Raw genomic sequence first — 19,693 nt, forward strand, 5'->3', positions numbered from 1 at the left:
CACTGTCATCTTGCCCATGCACCACATGGAATGATGGAACCTGGGCAGTTTGCTGGTTTACAAGTTGGCCGAGAAGTGAGCAACAGGGATTTTTCCTTTAGATTTAACACCGTTGATCTCGGAGCATTTGTTTTAACCTAAATCTGAACAAACAGAAACAAACTGGGACAGGGACCAAATCCCCGGACACCCTGTCCTGTGGGAGACTCACTTTGTGTGTGTGTGTGTGTGTGTGTGTGTTTGCTTGTGAGTGCACACAGAGATGCTCAAGTGCCACTTTAAAGGGAGACCACAGAGTAACAGTGATTGTATCGGTCCCTCAAGTGTTATAGACGATCATTTCTCATGCTCCTCATGCAGAATATTTGCACAGGCTGATACAGCTTAATATCCTCCAGCCACGCGTCCCCAGATGTAAAGATTTAGAGAGACCGAGCCTCTGAGGGGACACTCTGCCTCCTGAGGGGACGGGTTTACAGGGACCCCGCTGAACACTGTGTAAGAGGTTTAATTAGAGGCCCATCTGAGCGGCAGCGGAATTAGAAAATGGAAAATCTGATTCAGCCTCGGCAATTTTCACCGTTTGAGGTTGTTTAGTCGCCAGAACACTTTAATCAGGGCCGAGCACGTCGAGGAAGGAAACCCTCGTCAGGAAGTCATCAGGAAGTCATCAGTGCTTCCATGCGGATGCATCAAACAACACAGGTACAGCAGCAGGGTTGTTTACTCTGTGCTCCCCCCCTCCTGTGGCTCCAGTTACAGCTGCTGGAGATTCATCTGCTGCCATCTGGTGGCCGGACTGCAGATCGCAGCCCCTGTGACCCATAAATTAACAGTGACGTCTTTGAATGATGTATTTGTTTGGGAATAAAGTCACTTCACCACTGAATTACATGAAGGTGGATATGAGTCCATCAGGGAAACACGTTCATGTGAAAATACAGAGTAACACACTGACACTCGCAATACTTTTCACAATAAAATCAACTCCAACAGGAAGTGGTGGAGCATTAAACCTGGAGGCTGCTTCACACTTTCAAACAAACATTTGAACATTATGTGTTAAACCATACACAACAAAAACCATCTAGATTGCAATTGTAGTGGGAGTTATGAAATCAGTGATTATTTGATTTGATAAAAGGCTTTGGCAAACAGGACAGTCTTCATCATTGATTTAAAAGATGAAGCTGACCTGCAGTTCTCCAGGAGGTTGTTCCACAAATGTGCAGCGTAGCAACTGAACGCTGCTTCTCCATGTCTACTGTTACTTTGTGCTAAATACATTAATAATGTGTTTTCTTACATGTTCTTATGTTTCTTAAAATCTGTTCTTTTATCTAATTAAATGTTTTATGTGTATTTATCTTTATAAACATGTTTTAATATTGTATTTACAATGTTTTTATTTTTTATCTATATAACATGTAAGGCACTTTGACCTGCATATCTCGTTTTAAAGGTGCTTCATAAATAAAGTCCATTATTATAATTTTTTTTAACAAATACCTTTCCATTAAAATATTTTAAATTAGATTATTTCAGTCATCTGTCAATGTGCCTGAAGGAAATTCATCTTCTCCTAATTCCTTTGGAGAAGTTTTAAAATGTGACCACTAGGTGTCAGCACTCACCTGATACTGACTGTTGTTTTCCTTGTGGTTTCTCTTTATAGCTGTTGTTGTGCCAAGACTCGTGTTGCCTTCAGGTACTCTGTTTAAGCTCGGAAGTTTTAACGAACGTATTTTTTTCTCGTTTTAACATTCTGCCGATTTGGTTTTACTTTATTATATGGGATTAAATTCATGTTTCACTTCTTCAACTATAATAGTACATATTAATTAAATATCAAGTACATCCCCACGCTTCCACATGATATGGCCATGCTTACCATTTTGTAACCACCATGAATTAAGAGATCTAACTTCCCGACGGTCCCTGAAGGCCGCGCCGCTGTTAGCATCAGCACAACATGGGGAAGCTAGCTGACAGCGTGTGGCTAACACGCGAAGCTTAACCCGCATTAACCGGGACAAAATCACTCTGTCATTTCTCGTGTTGCTGCTTGTGCAAGGGAATAATTCAAAATGGTGAAGGAACAGTTCAGAGAGACGGATGTGGCGAAGAAAATGTGAGTAGAATCCATGTTAGCATGCTAGCTACCTGGTTAGCATCTGTCAATCTATCCTGGGGAATGTGGCAAAAGTTTTCCACTGGGTCGATATTGAAGAGTTGTGGAGGATCATGCTGCTTTAATAACCTGCAAAATATATCTAAAGATTGATATTGAAGGGTAATGGAGGATCATGCTGCTTTAATAACCTGCTAAACAACTTTAAAGATTGATAATGAAGAGATGTGGAGGATCATGCTGCTTCAATAACCTGCTAAACAACTTTAAAGGTTGATATTTAAGAGTTCTTGAGGATAATGCTGCTTTAATAACCTGCTAAACAACTTTAAAGGTTGATAATCACACCCTGATAAACTTCTCATCACAGTTTACCTGTGTGCATGTGTCACAGCAGAAATACTTTTCTATTCTGCAAGGTTTCATCAGACAGATTTTCTGGGATTTTTGCAAGAAAGCAGCCATCAGCCTGTTGTTGTGATTTTTCAGATATGATCCCAAACAGTGATTTACTTTGTTTGTTTGTTTGTTTACAGAAGCCACATCTGCTTTGGGATGAAATCAGCCGAGCAGATGCGTCAGCAGGCTCACATCCAGGTGGTCAGTAAGAACCTGTACAGCCAGGACACCAAACACACCCCACTGGCCTATGGAGTGCTGGACCACCGCATGGTACGAGACAAACACACACACACACACACACTCACACACACACAAACACACACTCAAATACTACACATCCTCTCACACACTCACACTCACTCTCTCAGGAGGACCTACAAACTCGTCAATGTCATCTTTATCTATATTGCACATTCAAAACAATGTGGTTGACCAAACTGACATGCACTAAAGTTCATCCAGAGCAGGGGCTGTATGTGAGAACGCAAATGTCAGTTTGTCCTGACGCTTTCCTGAACGTCTCCTGTCAACCCCATGGAAAGATAAGTGGAATATGTCCGAGTGAGCCCATGTGACAATACTGCAAGAAAAGTCAATCATTTATTCAAAAATATGTATTCTTTGTATAGTCCATCACTGTCTAATCTTCCAAATTTGTATCCATCTTTTTTTGTCTGGTTCATTTATTGATTCATGGCACACATTGTGACACTGCTCTGTGAAATATGGTTTCCTAAATTAGCTTTATTACTATTTTGGAGACATTCTTTTAAGAGTAAGGTTATAATCAATAATCACCCTAAGTGTTTCTCCATTGTCTGCTGTGTTCCCTTCAGGGCACCAGTGAGAAAGACCGACCGTGTCTGACTTGTGGGAAGAATCTGGCAGATTGTTTGGGACATTACGGATACCTGGACCTGGAGCTGCCATGTTTTCATGTGGGCTATTTCAAAGCCACCATAGGAATCTTACAGGCAAGTGTTTTTGATACAACACGTTTAATAAGTCACTTTTACACATATATTTAAACATGTGTTAAAAATCTGTTATTTGGGGACCCAGAACTTTGTTTCAAAATTTGGCATATGGTTTATATGTAGGTCAATTTAGTCATTAGGCTCCTGTTACTCACTGATATCAAGGCACCTCTATCTTGAATGTAGCACTAGCAAGTGTAATATTGATATTTTCCTCTAGATGTCACCAGAGTATCAAAATTAGAAGAGGCAGAACCTTTACGTGTGCCTGTGTGTCATCAGGCTCAATGTTTTCAATCTCCTAAATAAGTTAATATGTTTATAAATAAAACTATAAAGTATGTCAAGCTTATAAGTTTTACTTGATTGTTCCCCCTATATTGTTAATTTCCTTTCTTTGCATTATTATATATATTATTTTCAGTTTTATTATCAAATCACGATCATTATCATCAAGAAGAGAACCTGTCACATTTTGATATATTAATCATCTGTGTGCAACATTGATTCCTTTCCTTCCTTCTAATCTCATATTTTGTCACCTATCCAGATGATTTGCAAGACGTGTTCCAGCATTATGTTGACGAAAGAGGACAAACTGCTGTTCAACGATTTATTGAAACGGCCTAATCTGGCCTATCTCCAGAAACGAGGGCTGAAGAAGAAGATCTCTGATAAATGCCGCAAGAGGACGGTCTGTCTGAACTGTTCTGCTTTTAATGGTGAGAAAAGACATTTTACAGCTCTGATATCTAATCTTCGACACAGCCTCTTTGTGGCAGCCCTCCTGATTTGATGAATGGAGAACCTCTAAAAGTTCTCTGTCTCTTTTAACTCTTTGTGGCAGCCCTCCTGATGTGATGAATGGAGAACCTCTAAAAGTTCTGTGTCTCTTTTAAACTTTTAAGGTCCAGTGAAAAAGTGCGGCCTGCTTAAGATCATCCACGAGAAGTATAAAACAACCAAGAAGGTGGTGGATCAGTTCGTGTCAGAGTTCCTGCAGTCTTTTGATATCGCCATCGAGCACAACAAAGTGATGGAGCCCCTGCTGACCAGAGCGCAGGTGAACTTCCCACTCTTTACCACTGTGCTGGTGTCATTTAGTGTTACCAAGCTGTCGTATGGCAAGAAGAAGTAGGCCTGCTTTTCAAAATTCAATATTTTTCACAACCCTTTTCGTTTTGCCGCATTTTTCCATATCCCAGGAAAACCTGAACCCTCTAGTGGTGCTAAATCTTTTCAAGAGGATTCCCCAAGAAGACATTCCCCTGCTCCTGATGAATCCTGAATCAGGGAAACCCGCTGACCTCATCTTCACCCGCCTCCTGGTGCCTCCGCTCTGCATACGACCCTCTGTGGTCAGTGACCTGAAGTCGGGCACCAACGAGGACGATCTCACCATGAAGCTCACAGAGATAATCTTCCTCAACGACGTGATCAAAAAGGTTGGTATCTGTCGCTGGCAATGGCAGCTTATGTTACTGTGTAAAAGAAAGACTCTGGCTTCTAGTTCGAAGACAGCAAACTTTGTAAAAGATGGATCTAGCTTAAAAACAGTGAGGTGCGCTGAGCCAGCTGGCCACAAGCCGCTGATATTATCAGCCTTTAGCAAAGGAAAACATCCGAATATTTCAGATTCCAGCAGCCTCCGAATAGAATATATTACATTTACTCAGCACACATTTCTTTATCTGTTGAGCCAGAGAGGAAATCTCTCGCCTACACTTTAAAAACGTGTTAATTAAGAGTACTTTTTTGTTTTAAGAGTGCCCTGTTGATCAAATTTATCCCAAATTCCTCACAGCTATAAGTCGTTTGTCTTAAATGCAGTTATCAGATCTATTTTTCATGCATACAGCCCTTATTAACAGCCTGTTTTTTATCATCCAGCATCGAATGACGGGGGCTAAGACTCAGATGATCATGGAGGACTGGGATTTCCTGCAGCTGCAGTGTGCCCTTTACATTAACAGCGAGCTTTCTGGCATCCCACTCAACATGGCCCCTAAGAAATGGACCAGAGGCTTTGTGCAGAGACTCAAGGGGAAGCAAGGTACATTGTATATGAAATTCTTTTACCAGTACTAAAATTGTTTTCAAACTTACACCCTTATATACTGCATGAGAGAAGAAGAGAGAGGTATCTTTATGTTTGCATCTCAACTTTGCGTGTGAATGTTTAAAGCCTTTTTGTGTCGAGACATTAATTGATTTCTCTGCCTAAGTTACATTTTGTTTAGTCATTTTGCAGTTAGCGTGGACACATTTTGTACCACAGCACATTGACGGGTTTATTTACTGTAAAAACTCAGGTCGATTCAGAGGAAACCTCTCGGGGAAAAGAGTGGACTTCTCTGGTAGGACTGTAATTTCTCCCGATCCAAATCTGAGGATCGATGAAGTGGCAGTTCCGGTGCATGTGGCTAAAATCCTGACATATCCAGAGCGGGTAAGCCCTGCGTCATAGCTACAACAAATACATGAAGCAACGACCTCCATGCCAGACCATAGTTATCTAAATAATGTTCTATGTTATAGGTGAACAAGGCCAATCTGGAGCTATTGAGAAAACTTGTTCGCAATGGTCCTGATGTTCACCCCGGAGCCAACTTCCTCCAGAACCGTAGCACGCAGATGAAAAGGTGAGCCTGGCTGCTCCCGGGGCCAAACTTAAACCAGGCTTTAACTGATATGTGGTTCATAACTAAAGAGGGACCCTGCCTGTCTGTCTGTCAGGTTTTTGAAGTACGGAAACCGTGAGAAGATCGCACAGGAGCTGAGGTTCGGTGATGTGGTAGAAAGACACTTAATGGATGGAGACATCGTCCTCTTCAATCGACAACCATCTTTGCACAAGCTCAGTATCATGGCCCATATTGTAAGTTTAGGTTTTGACCTACTGCATAAACAAAAGTAGAATAGAGAAAAAGATTTGTGATGTATTTATAAATTTGTCCAAACAGTTTGCAAATTGAATTTTCTTTGAGATCTAAAGTCACAGTTCTTATCTCTTGAACAGGAAAGGTGGACATAATAGATTTGTTGCTCTTCCCACATCACAGGCCACAGTCAAACCTCACAGGACGTTCAGGTTCAACGAGTGCGTGTGCACCCCCTACAACGCCGACTTTGACGGTGATGAGATGAACCTACATCTACCTCAGACTGAAGAGGCCAAAGCTGAGGCCCTGGTCCTGATGGGGGTAAACATCATCACTACACACCGACATGACTCATACGGCATGATTGCACCTGTCAGTGCAATGAAAAGCCTCCTTTGGGAAGTGCATTGATCCGGAGATACGGACTGGAGCTTGACGCTAATACTTTTTCTTTTATTCCAGACAAAAGCTAATCTTGTTACTCCAAGAAACGGTGAACCTCTGATCGCTGCTATTCAGGACTTTCTGACAGGTCAGTGTCATAACTCTTTTGTATGATGTGAGGGGACTGGTGTGTTTCATTGATGAAATGTAAAACTGTTATTAAAGCATATCCTGTACATTTACCTGGATAAGCATGTATTACGTTTAATGTGGAGAAAGGCCTCTATTCATCATCAATATGTTTAATGCTCCTTTCTTCCTCTAGGGGCGTACCTCTTGACCCTGAAGGACACTTTCTTCGACAGATCCAAGACCTGTCAGATAGTGGCATCGATCCTGGTGGGAAAAGATGAAAAAGTCAAAATCACTCTCCCCCACCCGGCCATAATGAAGGTATATACCCCCTTCTGGCAAGCCCCTTCATAAGCAACCCCCCCCTTGCATAACTTTACACATTTGATCTGCCACTTACACTGTGCATGTGTCCATCAGCCCATGGCTCTGTGGACAGGCAAGCAGATCTTCAGCCTCATTCTGAAGCCGAATAAGGAATGTCCAGTGAGGGCCAACCTGCGGACCAAGGGCAAACAGTACTGTGGCAAGGGAGAGGATCTCTGTACCAACGACTCGTGTGAGTGTCTCTGAAAATCCGTGAAGCCTAATGTTATTGTCTTGTGATCTTATAGATAGCTGCCCTTTTTTTCATATAGAAGAAACCAGATTAAAGCTGCAGAAACACAGTAAATGCTCATTCAAAACATCAATAGTAATAACACGCTGTGCTGTGTGAGTTTAAATTGCAACTCGACTGGTTTTGAGAGACTAACAACACGGAGGCGGTAATTCTTGTTCGTCCTGGTTGTGTTGCTATTATGTGATCGCATGCCATCAAAAACATTCCCTTATCATCCTCCCAGTCGTGGTGATCCACAACAGTGAGCTGATGTGTGGCACTTTGGACAAGGGGACCTTGGGATCGGGCTCCAAGAAAAACATCTTCTACATCCTGCTGCGAGACTGGGGACAGGAGGAGGCTGCCAGCGCCATGTCCCGTCTGGCGAGACTCGCTCCAGTCTATCTCTGTAGGTTCTCTCTCTAGGGCTTTTACAACATTTGCTCTAATAATCTGTCCCACGTCTGTCAATCTCTGCAGAAAAATATACCTATAAATGTATCATCGATCAGTAGAGTTGTAATTTTAAATCCTTGCTCATAAGTTAATACAGATATATTGAATGTCCATTTAGTTATGGCTATCTAACTTCCTTCTTTCAGCCAACCGAGGCTTTTCTATTGGAATTGGTGATGTGACACCTGGCCAGGGTCTGCTGCAGGCCAAGCAGGACCTGCTAGACGATGGTTACAAGAAGTGTGATGAATACATTGAAGCTCTGAAGACGGGCAAGTTGCAGCAGCAGCCGGGCTGTTCAGCAGAGGAGACCCTGGAGGTGGGACTGCATATATTTTTTATGGTGGTGTAATTTTACACATGTCTGCTTGAACCTCAGTGCCAAGTTCACACAACACCAACCATCTGTGCATATCTTTTTCACAACTCATTAATACACAAACTATAGGAATCCTTATCAAAAACCCAATGCATTTAATTTTTCAATTTTTCTCGATCAATCATCCAGTGATTATTAGATGGATTTGATAGAAATATTTAATGGATGAGTCTCTTGTGTTTTTCTTCTTTCATCTGTTCATTTCTGACGTTAATACAAAAAAAGTTAAAACTAATAAACCAATAAACATGCACCCCTCAGTCGTTCTAGGTTGAAACATTTGCAGAAACAAAGCCGTTTCCAAAGGCGGGTTTCTCGTCTGTTTGTGTCAGCAACAAGGAGTAATTTATTATATGTGTTTTTGGCAACAGGCTCTCATTCTGAGAGAGCTGTCAGTCATCAGAGACCGAGCTGGAAGTGCCTGCCTCAGGGAGCTGGACAAGAGCAACAGTCCTCTGGTCATGGCTCTTTGTGGCTCCAAAGGTAAGCTAGCACCAAATGACACTTGATTAGGAATACAATCCTAATTGGATTCTGTATATTTTTTTTTTGTAAAAGCAAAAGCAATGAATGAACTTCAAAGAATCCAATCATATCCTGCTGGGAGCTTTCAACCTGCAAAACCCAATTGAAAGACTCTTACCAATACCACTTGATAAAGTTCATGCTGGTTTAAAAAATAGATTTGTTTAGGCTGAATCTTCCAGAGGTTCTCAGAGTCTCAATCGATAATAGAAGCTTATTTTCATTCAAGAGTCTCTTGTACAGACTCCTATGTGGCTGCTAGATACCAAACTACTGAGTTACATTCAAAGGTGTGATTACCCATGACATCAGCAGGGTATTACTTTCATCCTTGTGCAGCACTAATCTGTATCTGAAAAACAAACTAGTCTCTGCTCGTGGAAATGTTTCTCTTTCATGTATTTTCATTATTGTTGCGTCTTACCTTCTGTTTCCTGCTTGTACAGGGTCCTTTATTAATATCTCCCAGATGATTGCCTGTGTGGGACAGCAGGCCATAAGTGGCTCTCGAGTACCTGACGGTTTTGAGAATCGCTCCCTGCCTCACTTTGAAAAGCACTCGAAGGTAAAATCCTGATTATTAATAATATCTGATATGTATGCTGATGCCTCTGAAAGGATGTATTCATGCTGGTTTGGTTTATTGTGATACACAACGAGGTGGTTGAGCCCTTGCAAATGGGAAAAACTCAATCAATGGAACAACAATATTGAAATGAGAAATTGCATTGTAATAATTTTCTTTACAGCTGCCTGCTGCTAAAGGCTTTGTGGCCGACAGCTTCTACTCCGGCCTGACACCCACAGAGTTCTTTTTCCATACCATGGCTGGTCGAGAGGGTCTGGTGGACACTGCTGTGAAAACTGCAGAGACCGGATACATGCAGGTAAAATTCTTCACTGCTTTCGGCCTAATGATGTAACATGTCTCAATCAAAGTGGGTGTGTATCTACGTTATGCACCCCTGTCTGTTTGTTTACAAAAACTACTGAACCGATTTCCACGAAACTGGAAGTAAGCATGCAACATACATGATTGAATTTAAGGAGACTGCTTGGCCTTTGCTGAGGAATGAGCTCTTCTAGTTTAAGTAATAAATTGTTTTAAGATAGAAACTACTCTGCCTCGCTAACTAATGATATTTTGTTTTTTAATTGAGCTATTGGGCCATTGATCCAGTTTCAAATATTCTATCATCACCTACATAAAATGAAAATGTTTCTTTTTTTCCCAAGTCCAGTCTGTGTTCGATCAAAAAATACCTCCTTAACATCACAAAATCAACATCACAAAATCTCCCTATATCAATACAATACACCAATCAACAGTCCCCAACTCTCAGTCTTTCAATTCTTAATCATATAACACTGAAAAGCAGCAAATCCTGTGATCTGAAAGTATAAATTACTTAATTAGATTATCGAAATTAGATTCAGATTTAATCATTTTAGCACTTAATGGTTATTTATGAATGTAAATATGTACACGTGTGAACACTGGCACATTTAGGAGTGAGTCAGAGTTTCATCATGGATGTACTTTCACATCGAGAGAGATTTCTGATAATTTCTCTCTTATTTGTTTGTGTTCCTTGGTGTGTTTGAACAGAGGCGACTGGTGAAGTCCCTGGAGGATTTGTGCTCGCAGTACGACCTGACAGTGCGCAGCTCCACCGGCGACGTCATCCAGTTTATTTATGGGGGGGACGGTCTGGACCCCGCTGCCATGGAGGGAAAGGATGAGCCGCTGGAGTTCAAGAGGGTCCTGGACAACATCCGGGTGAGTAAAAAAGAAAAGCATTAATGACCCTTTATTGTCTCCAAGTTCTCTTATTCATCCTGAGTAACATTGACACACACACACACACACACCTCCTCCTTTCACACACACTTACACACCGAACAACTCCTCCTTTCACACACACTTACACATAGCGAAACCATAACACTAGAATCTCAATATGGCTCTTACACGACCTTTACACGACCCCTCTTCTGACTGCGATCACATTTCACTTCATTACGTTTTTGTTTTGGTTGCTTTCCCATATCTCAACTTTCATGGACATTGAAAGTGCACTACTCACTACTTAGTGTTTGGTTTGCTTTTGTTTAGTCTGTTGTCTTATCTGTAAAAAAAACAAGGAGTCTTGATAAGTGGCTAGACACTCATTGGCTTAAGAAATCAATCCTTCCAGCTGGTGGTTATGATGGAAGAAGGGAAGGAACTATTAGCATTAGTGTTTGTGTGCGTTGTATATGACTATTTCTAAAATAACTGTGACGATGACTTCAGAGCAGGTTATTGTTGATTAGTTGTGCAGTCGCTTCCCACTGCCTCAACATAGCATCAACTTAGCATCGTGCCAACATCGTGCCAGCCTCTGATCACACCTCATTATAGACGGAGCACACCAGACAGTCGCTTTGATGGGCGCCGGTACATTTGCTATTTCAACAGCGTGGGCGTTGTTTGCGGATAATAACATCTGCGCCGGGCTAAAAGTAGCAGAGATGTGCTGCATATTTTTATACTAAAAGGGAAGATGATAGTCACATTATCTAAAATGCAGGATAATTTGGTTTGGCAATGTGTAGCTTGAACATTACCTCAGCATGGTTCTTTCCTCCCTCTCAAAACACCTTTTTTGTACATTCTTCTTAGTTCTGTTATGGTCACAACTGTAAGAATATGACAACAGTGACTAAGATTGCATCACCACTCCGGCTGTTTCTGTGATTTCTTCTCATTAAATGGTTTTTAGTCGCCTGCCCTCAGTGTGAAGTGTCACCTATGTTTACCTAGTGTGCTAATTGAAGATTGATCCCGGTAATGTGGAGCTCTGCAGGAGAACCCTCTGCTGCATGGTCATTATTTCTTTGGCCGGTCATAATAGCAATGTAAAGTGCGTAGCCGGCTGCATTCAAGGATAATAAATAGATTGGTTCAAGTAAAACAAGAGAAAAAAAAACATTATAATCAATATAATACTTCTGGTCTCTCTGTCCTCCGTCAGACAGGAAAAGCACCGGCCCCCACAAAATTGATACGATTTAAGAAAAACGTTTTTCTGTTCCAGTTAGTAGTTCCCATCATTCCCGATGCTGTGACGTTCATCCATCAGGAACTGTTGACCCATGACTGAGTGCTTCTGCTTTGTTAGGTTTCCCATTATCACCTTTTGATCTCGTCTGTGTCCCCCCAGGCGGTCTACCCGTGCCCAGATGAGCCGGCGCTCAGTCAAAACGAGCTGGTCCTCACCGCAGACGTCGTCATGAAGAGGGCTGACTTCCTGTGCTGCAGAGACAGCTTCCTAGAGGTAAACTCATCACAGCACAGTGCCACTAATGAGTCGCATTTGATCTTTATTTGATTTATGAAAAAAAAGGCAGCTTCTAAATATTGTTCACTTTGTTTCCATTGTGGAAGTGCAGGTTTGAAAATGTCATATAATGCCGCATAGCATACTTCTGACAGCTTCAAAATCATTTATACTCAATTTCCAAGCTGAAAATGTTCAAAGACAGACCTTTTGTGTGTAAAAGTGAATGTTTTTGAGAGATCCCTCTTAAATACAGAAAAGAATCTTACAATCCAAATTCCAGAGACATCACCTCTGCAACAACACAGCTCTTGAGCACAAAGCAAAATAAACCATCAATTTTAAGCAAAATGGAGTTTTCAAGGATAAGCCTGAGATTGTGTGTTTGATTTTTTGTTGTCAGCAAGTCCCAGTAATAACTAAATACCCACAAAGTTATTTATGCCTTCTATAGGCCGATTTAATACGTACGTCTTAATTAACGACTCACAATTATAGTTCTTTAAGGCATATAAAAGTATATTTTTTAGCCACATTTTTGGACATTTCTCTCCCTCAGTAGGACACTGCAATTATTCGACAGTGTCTTTCAACCGGAGTGAGTATTACATTTGACTGGGACAATTTTGTTGCAGTTCTATAGATTTGGTGCATTAGTGAGTATTTACATCGGGATTGACTCTGCGCCTGTTCACAATAAAGGGAGCACAGGTCACCTACTGCACTGGGGTGGCTCATGCAGGTATTTTCCATAGTTCCTGGACGACGGTGCAGCTCCATACCACAGAGAAATAAGCTGTAGCTGTGGCTACATAGGCCGTACTTGCAAGGGAATCAGTTCCTTGTTGGTTTTAGTAGTTCTTTGGGATTTTTTGTACAGTTCAAGTTTAATTGGAACCATTATATTCCCAAGCTTTGAACAAGATTGCCAACAGATAAGAAAAGTGTATAATTCAAGAGGAGATGCTAGATTTTCTCTTAATGTTCTATTATTAAGTAATGAACTTTTTTGAAAAACATCTTTCTTTTTCTATTTTCTCGTGTTGAAAATCTTGGTCGTGCTACACTGCTACTTCATATTCTACAAGAAAACACAATTTAAATGACATCCTTTGACTCAGTGTTTTTCTCATCATTTTTTTGTCATTGAGGAAAAAGTAATTAAGAAGACAGTTGTCTTGCATGTAATTATTCGAGCACAAATACAGTCATTATATAAGCAGTTAATTGATGTGCTGCTAGTAACACATGTGAACCTTCCCTCCCCTTGTTGCGAAGGCGTTAACTGACACAGGCTCAGGGAACAACCTGGAGGTAGAGTGACTGAGCATGCTGGGTTGTGCTTTAACCAAATTGAGAATGGTGTGTCAGCAAGAATTTAATAATCCCGTTGTTGGGTCTTTAATAACAAATGTCTTCGTCAGTGTGCTGAGATTCACTCTCTGACATCGATGGGTTTTATGTGAGGTCGCATTGTCCACATCTCGCCTGCTTTACTGTGGTTTTCTAACAAAAGCATGACAGTGCATCGTGGTCAAGCAGCCAACAGCTTGGTCAGGTCACAGTGTTTTGTTCTGAAATCTCTTTAAAGAGCCTTTGGACGAGACCTCTGAGAATGATTCTGTCCCCTCAACTGTAGGAGATAAAGAAATTTACCAAGAGCATCTCAGAAAGGATCAAGAAGACCCGAGACAAGTACGGCATCAACGACAACGGCACCAGCGAGGTAGACACCAGCGATTAATGTGCCATGGATCTTATCTGAAGCACAACTATATCTGAAACTGAACCATCTGTCTCTGCTTTGTCTCGCAGCCAAAGGTTCTGTATCAGCTGGACCGCATCACCCCGACTCAGCTGGAGAAGTTCCTTGAAACTTGCAGAGACAAATACATGAGGTACTTTTTAAAAGAAAGAAATTGACATGTGACGAGCCCAGAATGTCTTGCAGGACGTCCCTCAGCGACTGTTTCTTATCGTGTGTTTCCTCGCTCAGAGCTCAGATGGAGCCGGGCTCAGCCGTCGGCGCCCTGTGTGCCCAGAGCATCGGAGAGCCGGGTACTCAGATGACCCTGAAAACCTTCCACTTTGCTGGTGTGGCGTCCATGAACATCACTCTGGGGGTGCCTCGTATCAAAGAGATCATCAATGCCTCCAAGAACATCAGGTGTGCTATATAACTATAACTATTGTTTTCCTGATTCCATGTAAATCGAACATGCCCGGCTGATGGGAGTAAACAGCCGCCACAGTAATTGTGGTGAATTGTAAATGAATGGGTCCCTGATTTGTTTTGAATAAGCGACTGGATCTCTTTTCATCTCCTCTCAGCACTCCTATAATCACGGCTCATTTGGATGTGGAAGACGACGCTGACTTTGGCCGGCTGGTGAAGGGGAGGATTGAGAAGACTCTCCTGGGAGAGGTATTCACACCTGCATCCTATGTGTTGTAGAAGTCAATAAATCAGTGCCTTGAAATGGAAGCACTCGAGGTTGCCAGTGGTTTCAAATGAGACTTTTTGTGAGATTTTGCACGAATTGAGGCTCAGGCCTGTCATAAAGCCGCAGTGTCTCATTATCTTCTCCAGATCTCTGAGTACATCGAAGAGGTTTTTCTACCTGATGACTGCTTCATCCTGGTTAAATTGTCCCTGGAGAGAATAAGGCTGCTGCGACTGGAGGTAAACTCTCTGAATTTCTCTTTTACTAACACAATGTGTTCTATTCTCACCTAGACTCATTCATCTGTTTTATTTATTCTGGTTTGTTAAAGTTTGAGTCTTAGTTTGTGGTTTTCATCATCATTTTGAAATAATCTTGTTAGCATCTTATTTACCAAAGAATTGCTTGACATTTGTGGCTTTTTGGGAATGAACCTTGTGAGTACCATGTTATAATTATAAATAGGAACAATGGCCAGAACTAAGAAAATAAGTTATAAAAACTGCAGTAATCCTATTAAACAACAATATCTTACTCTTATAACTGGGACTAGCACGTTATGTTTCTTGTTAACGTAATCACTCTGGAGTACCATACGTACTTGGTCTGACTTTATGACTCATCTCATGTTACTGTAAAGTATCAGGTCGCAGATAATCTCTTTAGCCTGATTAAAGAAAAGTCAAACAAGATATACTGAGGCCAAAACTCAAGAGACGTGTTTCCTACTTTGGTCTTGTTGTACTCGCTCTCACTCAGGTCACTTATTGATGATTTAATGGAACATTTTGATGTTTGGGCAAAGGCACATCACTGTGAATATGAAGCTGCTGGTTAGCTTAGCTTGACACTTAACAGAAACAGGGGAACTCCTGGCCTGGCTCTATTCTAAGGTTTAAAATCTCCTTTTAAATAAAAAATCATATGTTGTGTTTGATCTTTACAAAAACCAAAGAGAACATTGTGTTGTGTGTGTGTTTATTTATTTTCTGGGCGAGAAAGCAAAGCAGCTAATTTTCTAATAAGCAAATCCACTTTGTCTAAAACGACAAACTTTTCCTTTAAGGCAACTGAGAAAAATTCTTGGAAATGATCTATCCTTTAACTGAAAAAAGTCTCACTCAACCGTGGGATTAAAAAACATTTCCTGTTGAGACACAAAACACATTTGGACTTTGACTTGATTATTTTCCCTCCTCCTGGGTTTCGGAGTTGAAATAACCTGCCACTGCAGAATCCCTGAAGTCTGCGCTAGATACCGGGCTGCGAATAACAATGGAAGCTTTGCCTCTGATTTCCTGTGATCTTTTCAGGTAAATGCAGAAACGGTGCGTTACTCTATCTGCATGTCGAAGCTGCGGGTGAAACCAGGAGACATCGCTGTGCACGGCGAGGCGGTGGTGTGTGTGTCCCCACGAGAGAACAGCAAAAGCTCCATGTACTACGTGCTGCAGACACTAAAGGACGATCTTCCTAAGGTGAGAGTCTGGAACGTGGAATACTAAACCAATATTTTGGCCAAACGCACAATTAAATGGATCATATAGACGACTGACATCGGATCATATATCTTACATTTTTTATGTCCTGCATTGCCTATTTTACACCTATATAATAATTCAAAGGGGCTTTTAGTCAGTCTCAGTTTTGTTCTTATTCTAAAGCGTCTGGATTTCTAACTGATGGTTGGACAATGTGTCTCGCTACTAAGTGCTCCAAACTCTGAGCTTTATGTCATACTAATGGTAGTTACTTTGTTCATAAAGCACCTTTCAAAACAGCTGTAGCAAGGTTCTTCAAAAGGGACAAATCAAAAACATTACTGCCTTGGGAAAGTGGCTCAACCCTCACACAGCACTAACAGCTCTGTTGCTCTCAGCTGCTGTTACAGCCTCATCCCCCACCAACATAGAAGGAGAAGTTTTACACCATATTTGCTGTCAAAGAGGAAATACACCTCCTGGTGCGACCATGTTAACTCAGTTTATTTCCCTGCAATCTTGTAGCACACAGACTGGGATCAAATGTTTTCACCTGAACAGAAAAATAAAAGCCTTCACTGCTCTCCCTCCGAGCAAAGTGCTGATGCCGACGCGATGTAACTGTTGAAGATAAAAGCGGTAGTTTTATCTCCATCTTCATCAGCCCTCATCTCTATCTTCTGTTGACACTGTTCTCTGGTCTCACTTGGAAGGTCGTGGTTCAAGGAATACCAGAGGTCAGCCGAGCCGTCATCCACATCGACGAGCAGAGCGGCAAGAACAAGTACAAGCTGCTGGTCGAGGGGGACAACCTGAGAGCTGTCATGGCAACGCATGGTGTGAAGGGCAGCAGGACCACTTCAAACAATACATACGAGGTATCAGTCCAAGGACTCCTAACGCCAGTGGTGCTGTGGCTTGGATTAGGTCCCTGCATGTGTGGAACATGGTTTGGTTCAAGCAGGAGCCAGTTTGATCTCTACTTATGTCACTGTTGTCTCATGGTTACCTAGAATCAGGTCTTCCATTGTCCAATTTGTCCCTCCGCTGATCCAAAACTTTTCCACTTATTATTACGCTTGAAATTTAACGACGACGTCTGTAAGAAATTAGTCAGTTGTCGCTGCTGTATTTGGATCATGTCTGTGAATTTAATTTTTTTATTTGATCTGTATTACTCCAAAGTGAAACCTGCATGTTCAAATACAGCCACTCTTGAATTTTCTTTGATGCACGCTGGTGACTCAGTTTGCATTATGAATAATAACAAGTTGAATGGTTGCCTTTTTATTCATTGACTGTGGCGTTTCAGGTCGGTGCTCTTTGTTTGTGTCTCATACAAGCTTTTTTTTTTTCTAGGTTGAGAAGACCTTGGGTATTGAAGCTGCGAGATCCACAATCATCAATGAGATTCAGTACACGATGACAAACCATGGAATGAGCATTGACCGGCGTCACGTCATGCTCCTCGCTGATCTCATGTCCTATAAGGTATGTGTTTGTGTCTGTGTGTGTATGTGTGCATATATTTAGTGTAGTGCTTTACCTGACACTATCTTCTCTCCATAAAGGGGGAGATTCTGGGAATCACCAGGTTCGGTTTAGCCAAAATGAAGGAGAGTGTGCTCATGTTGGCCTCCTTCGAGAAAACGGCCGATCATCTCTTTGACGCCGCCTACTACGGACAAAAGGACTCCGTTTGTGGTAAACTCCTGCTTCCTCTTTCTAATGAGATTGACCAATATACTCTGCGTCTGAATTAGGTCTCAACACTTCCTGTCCTCCTGTTTCAGGTGTGTCCGAGTGCATCATCATGGGCATCCCGATGAACATTGGAACCGGATTGTTTAAACTCCTGCACAAAGCCGACAAAAATCCGTCTCCAGCTAAAAGGCCTCTCCTGTTTGACAGTGCAGACTTTCATGTACCTCTCATCACATAGCATCGAGGAAACGCCAGCGATATTGGAAGTGTTCTTTTTTTTTTCCCAGAGCCTGTAGACGGATTATTATAAGATTATCTCCACCGAATTCAGAAGTGCCTGCCAAAGTGTCAGACAATTTTCTTTCTGAGGAATCTACAGAAAATAGGGTTGTGTCTTCTTCCTTTTTGCGTGATGTTTTTGTTGGTGCCACAGATTGTTTCAGTTTAAATCTGGTCAAAGGAGAAATTCAGAACTCTTAAAATGCTTTGTCCTCACTGCTTTCTGCTTTTTTTACTCGTTTAAACTGTCTTCTCTGTTATAAAGATATTACCTGATCTCAATGTCAAAGCATTGAACAGACTTTCAAGGCATTGAACACTGCGTTGTAGGCTGAGTTTTATGCGTATTTGCATAACTCAGTTTTATTGGCAGCAGACTGGAGACCGATTCTCTCTCTCTCACAAAGCAGACCGGATGTGGCACTTTGATTTCAACCCTGTCAGCACTGTAGCCTTGGTTGGTTAAAAAAAAAAACTTTATTCACTCTGCCAACCCACGTCAGGAATCCTCTTAAGTTTGTTTTCATATAAGAGGAACCAAAAGGTGAACTTGTCTGTCGGAAGCTTATTCATATTATAATGTATATAATGTAATAAATTAATGACCAAGAAAGTCATGGGTGATTATTTTGTATTCTTCTGTTCATACAGTGACTGAAGTCAAAGACCAGAACAGTTTTTTGTGGCATCAAGTCTTAGGACTTTTTTTTTCATGCCTCCGTGCCAGCAACAGCTGTAGTCAAAGGCTAAATGCTTTTAAAATGCGGGTCCCATTCTTGGGCAGGCGTGAGGGAACCTCTTTTAAATGTGCTACAAGGGTTCACTTGCCTCACCAAATGCTGGGTCACTGGGACCTCACATGCCTTGTCTTGTTTTTCACCTCAAGAACTCAATATTGGCACAATTTGGAGCAGCTGTCCATGGGCAGTGTTGGGGAGTAACGGAATACATGTAACGGCGTTACGTATTTAGAATACAAATTATGAGTAACTGTATTCCGTTACAGTTACAAATTAAATAGATGGTATTCAGAATACAGTTACATTGTTGAAATCAGTGGATTACATGACTGTACTTCTCGAGTTTATTCACTCTCTCGTAAATCCACCGGCGGCAAAACCCCCAGGAAGCAGCTGGAGACCAGGGCTGCCGTAAGAGCGCACCTTCCCCCGGCGGCGTGAAGAAGCCTCACCGCTACCGGCTCGGGGCCGGGACCGAAGCTCTGAGAGACTTCCGTCGCTACCAGAAATCTACGGAGCTGCTGATCCGCAAGCTGCCCTTCCAGCGCCTGGTGAGAGAAGACCGACCTGCGCTCCCAGAGCTCTGCTGTCATGGCTCTGCAGGAGACCAGCGAGGCACGCCGGGTTCACACCGGACGCTGAAGCGCCGGGCAGCGCTAATAATATCACCCGTTGATCCAGAAGTATAAAAGCATATGGTCACTTGTTGCTCCAACATTAACTGTAACAGCGTCCCAATTTAATGTCATCCATCTTCAAGAACTTCTCCGCTGTTTGCTCCGTTCAATGTCGGGTGTCGAGGGTAAATTACGTATTCTCCGCCCCCCCCCTCTCTTTTTATCTTTATGACTGC

The 19,693-nt window shown here is 41.9% G+C and overlaps 1 protein-coding gene across 1 annotated transcript; it reads left to right on the forward strand.

The window, feature by feature from the left end:
* The first annotated feature begins 1,964 nt into the window (after positions 1–1,964).
* On the forward strand, positions 1,965–18,713 carry polr3a (polymerase (RNA) III (DNA directed) polypeptide A). Its single transcript, XM_061094627.1, has 31 exons — positions 1,965–2,131; positions 2,668–2,803; positions 3,370–3,507; positions 4,061–4,232; positions 4,419–4,573; positions 4,716–4,955; positions 5,401–5,563; positions 5,823–5,959; positions 6,049–6,152; positions 6,247–6,388; positions 6,573–6,713; positions 6,855–6,924; positions 7,102–7,229; positions 7,329–7,467; positions 7,754–7,918; positions 8,112–8,284; positions 8,716–8,827; positions 9,316–9,434; positions 9,619–9,756; positions 10,479–10,649; positions 12,076–12,189; positions 13,832–13,918; positions 14,008–14,090; positions 14,189–14,359; positions 14,524–14,617; positions 14,783–14,875; positions 15,950–16,114; positions 16,831–16,995; positions 17,477–17,608; positions 17,689–17,821; positions 17,911–18,713. Exons 1-31 carry the CDS (start codon positions 2,088–2,090, stop codon positions 18,057–18,059), a joined length of 4,173 nt encoding a protein of 1,390 aa, XP_060950610.1. The 5' UTR covers positions 1,965–2,087; the 3' UTR covers positions 18,060–18,713.
* The last annotated feature ends 980 nt before the right edge of the window (positions 18,714–19,693 follow it).

Source organism: Limanda limanda, chromosome 21 (genome assembly GCF_963576545.1).
Source record: "Limanda limanda chromosome 21, fLimLim1.1, whole genome shotgun sequence".
NCBI lineage: Eukaryota > Metazoa > Chordata > Actinopteri > Pleuronectiformes > Pleuronectidae > Limanda > Limanda limanda.

Bases quoted from the DNA above. Each gene is read 5' to 3' on its own strand.
- polr3a (XM_061094627.1), top strand. From the start codon at position 2,088: ATGGTGAAGGAACAGTTCAGAGAGACGGATGTGGCGAAGAAAAT. The intron at 4,233-4,418 runs GTGAGAAAAGAC...TAAACTTTTAAG, and splicing joins GAACTGTTCTGCTTTTAATG to GTCCAGTGAAAAAGTGCGGC. The intron at 7,468-7,753 runs GTGAGTGTCTCT...TCATCCTCCCAG, and splicing joins TCTCTGTACCAACGACTCGT to TCGTGGTGATCCACAACAGT.